General features: G+C 34.2%; 1 protein-coding gene across 1 annotated transcript; it reads right to left on the bottom strand.

The window, feature by feature from the left end:
* Positions 1–262: 262 nt before the first annotated feature.
* Positions 263–3,001, bottom strand: LOC131057736 (uncharacterized). The gene is made up of 2 exons (XM_057991899.2): positions 2,356–3,001; positions 263–806 (listed from the first exon to the last, which is right to left on the bottom strand). The coding sequence occupies exons 1-2, from the start codon at positions 2,526–2,528 to the stop codon at positions 515–517; spliced, it is 465 nt and encodes a 154-aa protein (XP_057847882.2). The 5' UTR covers positions 2,529–3,001; the 3' UTR covers positions 263–514.
* Between the last annotated feature and the right edge of the window lie 214 nt (positions 3,002–3,215).

Here is a 3,215-nt window from a genome sequence, read left to right as displayed (position 1 = left end):
ATTTAAGCAAAAGGTAAAATGATAATTCCAAATGAGATTAAAAATTGAGCCAATGAACACAAAATCATGTAGTGATACTATTTTCTTAAAACACTTGTACAAAATGATGAAAAATAAAGAAAAAAAGTATATGTGATGTAATTTTCACTGTACAAATACTATTGTGATTAAATGTATTACAGTATTAATACATATAAAAAAAAATTAGAAAGAAAAGATATTTAAAAAATAAAAAAACCATAATTATAATTTAAAAAATAAATAAAACAACCAATAATTTATAAAAAATCTACCATGTTTCTTAAATTCCGTATGGAAAGCCAATATGTGCATATTTATGCAAGTCCACTCCTTTGGGGTATAACAAAACCTGTCCTCTTAATATGTACATAGACAAAACTGAGAAAAGACACACACACTGTACAATCATTCACACGCAAACCCACTGTACAATATTTCACTTTAACTAATTCAAGTGAAAAAACCTTAGTGATTCTGACTACATACTCCTCCTTCAATAAGAAACTTGGCAGAGAACCTCAGAAAGAAGCCTGTAACGCTGACCAAGGCCTCTGTGAGAACTCTGAACATTCCGTGAAACTAAGTTGGAATTGCATCTTTCACCCTCTATTTCTTTTGAATTTTCTGCTCTACACCCACTTTCATGGTTGCCTTGATAATCATCTTTTGCGTGGGATTTTCTTTTTGTGCTGTTTTGCTGAATCCTCTCCTTGGATTCAGTCTCCAGACACCATTCACAGATTTCCACCTTATTTTCCAAGCTTGTAAACAATTGACTGCAATATCTGCAAGAAGAGAAGTATGTACATATTATGTATATGTACAAACATATCATAAGAATCAAAGTTTCCTTTTTACTGACATGGTATGTATCACATGAAATACAATCAAACAAAGTCTTGCCCAATTCATTCTAGAAGCACCCAATACAGGAAAAAAACAAAACATACATTTTCAAGCACATCTTATTACAATGTCTATTTTCTTGCTTTAGAAACAGTTAGCTTTAGTAGGAATTCTTCTACATCAAATGTTTAATATAGTCAATATTTGTCTGAAAAGGAGCTCTATTCATCTAGAGTGAGGAATATACTAAAAACAAGATTTGAGAATTTAGTCCAAAACTCAAACTGTAGGAATACAGACAAAAAGTGACAATTTTAGTGCATCAAATGGTAATGTAAAAAGATGTGATTTTTAAGCATCGGACCCCTCAGGAAGAATGTTAAAATTTGGGTACAAACATTAGAAAACATTATAATGTGGGCAGTGTGGGCATTAACTTTCTTTTTATTGTTCTCAAGCTTCAGCAATCTAATTTGTGTTCTTGAAAGAGAGGTTACATGTTCAAATCCTACAGGAAGTACGGTATGTATGCCTTGTTTGTAGCACAGTTAGGTGTCTTCCATAAGAGATACGGGGTAGTCCTAAATTACTATAAACCATCTATCGACCCATATACAGATTACGGACTATAAAAGAATCTTTATTTCTTCTTTCTTTCTGTTCTTTTTCCCAGAGTTTTTTTTCTCTCTTTCTTATTTCAATGATATATAGATTTAAGGAATGCAGATTTTCTTTACGGGGAAGAGTTCAAATGAATGTGGGGATCTTACATAAATAACTGATACGTCGTAATCAACAGGTTCTATGTAAGAACTGGTACATTGTGTTTGATTATATTGAATATGATGTAAATAACTGGTACATTCACATTGAATGTGACATAGATGACTGGTAAGTTGACCACAATCCGAGTGGTTTATTGTGGAAAGTCTGAAAGATGATGGAGATCTTAAGTAAATAATTGGTGCACTAACCTGAATATAAGGGTCGTTTATAGTGGAAAGTCTAGAAGATGATTGAGGTCCATTAGACTCTGATTGATGAAATTGTTTCAACATTGGTATATAACAACTTTCAAAAACTCTTGTATCAGTTCAGAAGATTGGTTGAATACCTGATTTCTTATAACTTGTTTTATGCTTTAAAATCCTCTAATTCTCAGCAGGCATGTTTGGAGTAAGACACTGACCAAAGCATGGGGAATGAATACCACTAGCAAAAACATGTGATTGCTGGTCACACCTTAATGCATGAAATCTTAAACAAACACAATATAAAAGAAGTATTGCGGAATTACTCTGAAAACTTAACACCCACATCAACAATACCCAGAGCAAGTTCTTATTCACACACCAATCTACTCTTGAAACCCACTTCATCCTCAAAACACAGCAACATGTAAATTTTCTAAGAAACACTTCAAACTTCTGCAATTCATGGCCAAGAACAGAAAATCTGGAAGAATAAACAATGAACATGCACACTTACATGTGCTGAAACCTGTAACTGCATTTTTTGCATCTGAAGAGCTTCTCCTCAAATCCCACATCCCCACACATACAACAACATTCCCTCTTAATCTTCACTTTCTTGTTATCTCTGCCTCCCCTCTGCAATTCCTTTGACAGCTGCTGCTTGACAGTCTTCATTCTTTCCATCATAACAATTCACATATATCACAGCAACTATCCCCAAGGCTAATGCTGTTTATATAAGGACCAACATGAGAGAGAATGACTAAGATCTGTTAGCATATGTTAAATCAAGTAAAACTTCTTTTCACCATGGCAGAAGATGATTAAGGAAAATATATAGGCTCAGTTTACAACCATATATCAAGAAAACCTTTTAATCATGATTGCAACTTGCAGAGAAGATATTTGGTAAGCATCAATCCTGAGTAAATTTCATTTCAATTCAAGTACATTAACAGAAGTGGTATGGAAAAGATGACTGAGGGGTCACAAGTGTTCATAGTACCAGACATGATCTGATTTGATTGAATCATATCTGCAAGTACCTTTCTTTCAAGGGCTTGTGTGTTCTCTTTCCATTGGGGAAAAACGTTGTAACTAAGGCAGTGGACAGGCACGAGAGAAAACTAAGATGAGTTGTTGGGGAGGGTAGCAATCATGTTTTGTTTGAGGAAAGTAAATGGGTAAAGGCGTGCATGTCAATTCTGTGATCAAATTGTGGATAGTGAGGGAGGGCATGGGGTGTGTGATGGATGACATGAAGGACGTGGCATTGAGGTGAAAGAAAAGAGTGATTGTACATGTCGTGCATTTATTGTGAGAGTTTGTTTTTTTATTTTAGGCTTTTTAACAGAAGTTTCTAGGTCTCCATCT

Source organism: Cryptomeria japonica, chromosome 9, assembly GCF_030272615.1.
Source record: "Cryptomeria japonica chromosome 9, Sugi_1.0, whole genome shotgun sequence".
Lineage (NCBI taxonomy): Eukaryota > Viridiplantae > Streptophyta > Pinopsida > Cupressales > Cupressaceae > Cryptomeria > Cryptomeria japonica.
The sequence above is the reverse complement of the archived record's forward strand: the minus strand, read 5'-3'. Positions and strand labels throughout refer to the sequence as shown.

Excerpts from the sequence above, each read along its gene's own strand:
- LOC131057736 (XM_057991899.2), bottom strand. The coding sequence starts at position 2,528 with ATGATGGAAAGAATGAAGACTGTCAAGCAGCAGCTGTCAAAGGAATTG. Across the intron at positions 807-2,355 it reads AGTTACAGGTTTCAGCACAT|ATATTGCAGTCAATTGTTTA; the intron begins GTAAGTGTGCAT and ends CTCTTCTTGCAG.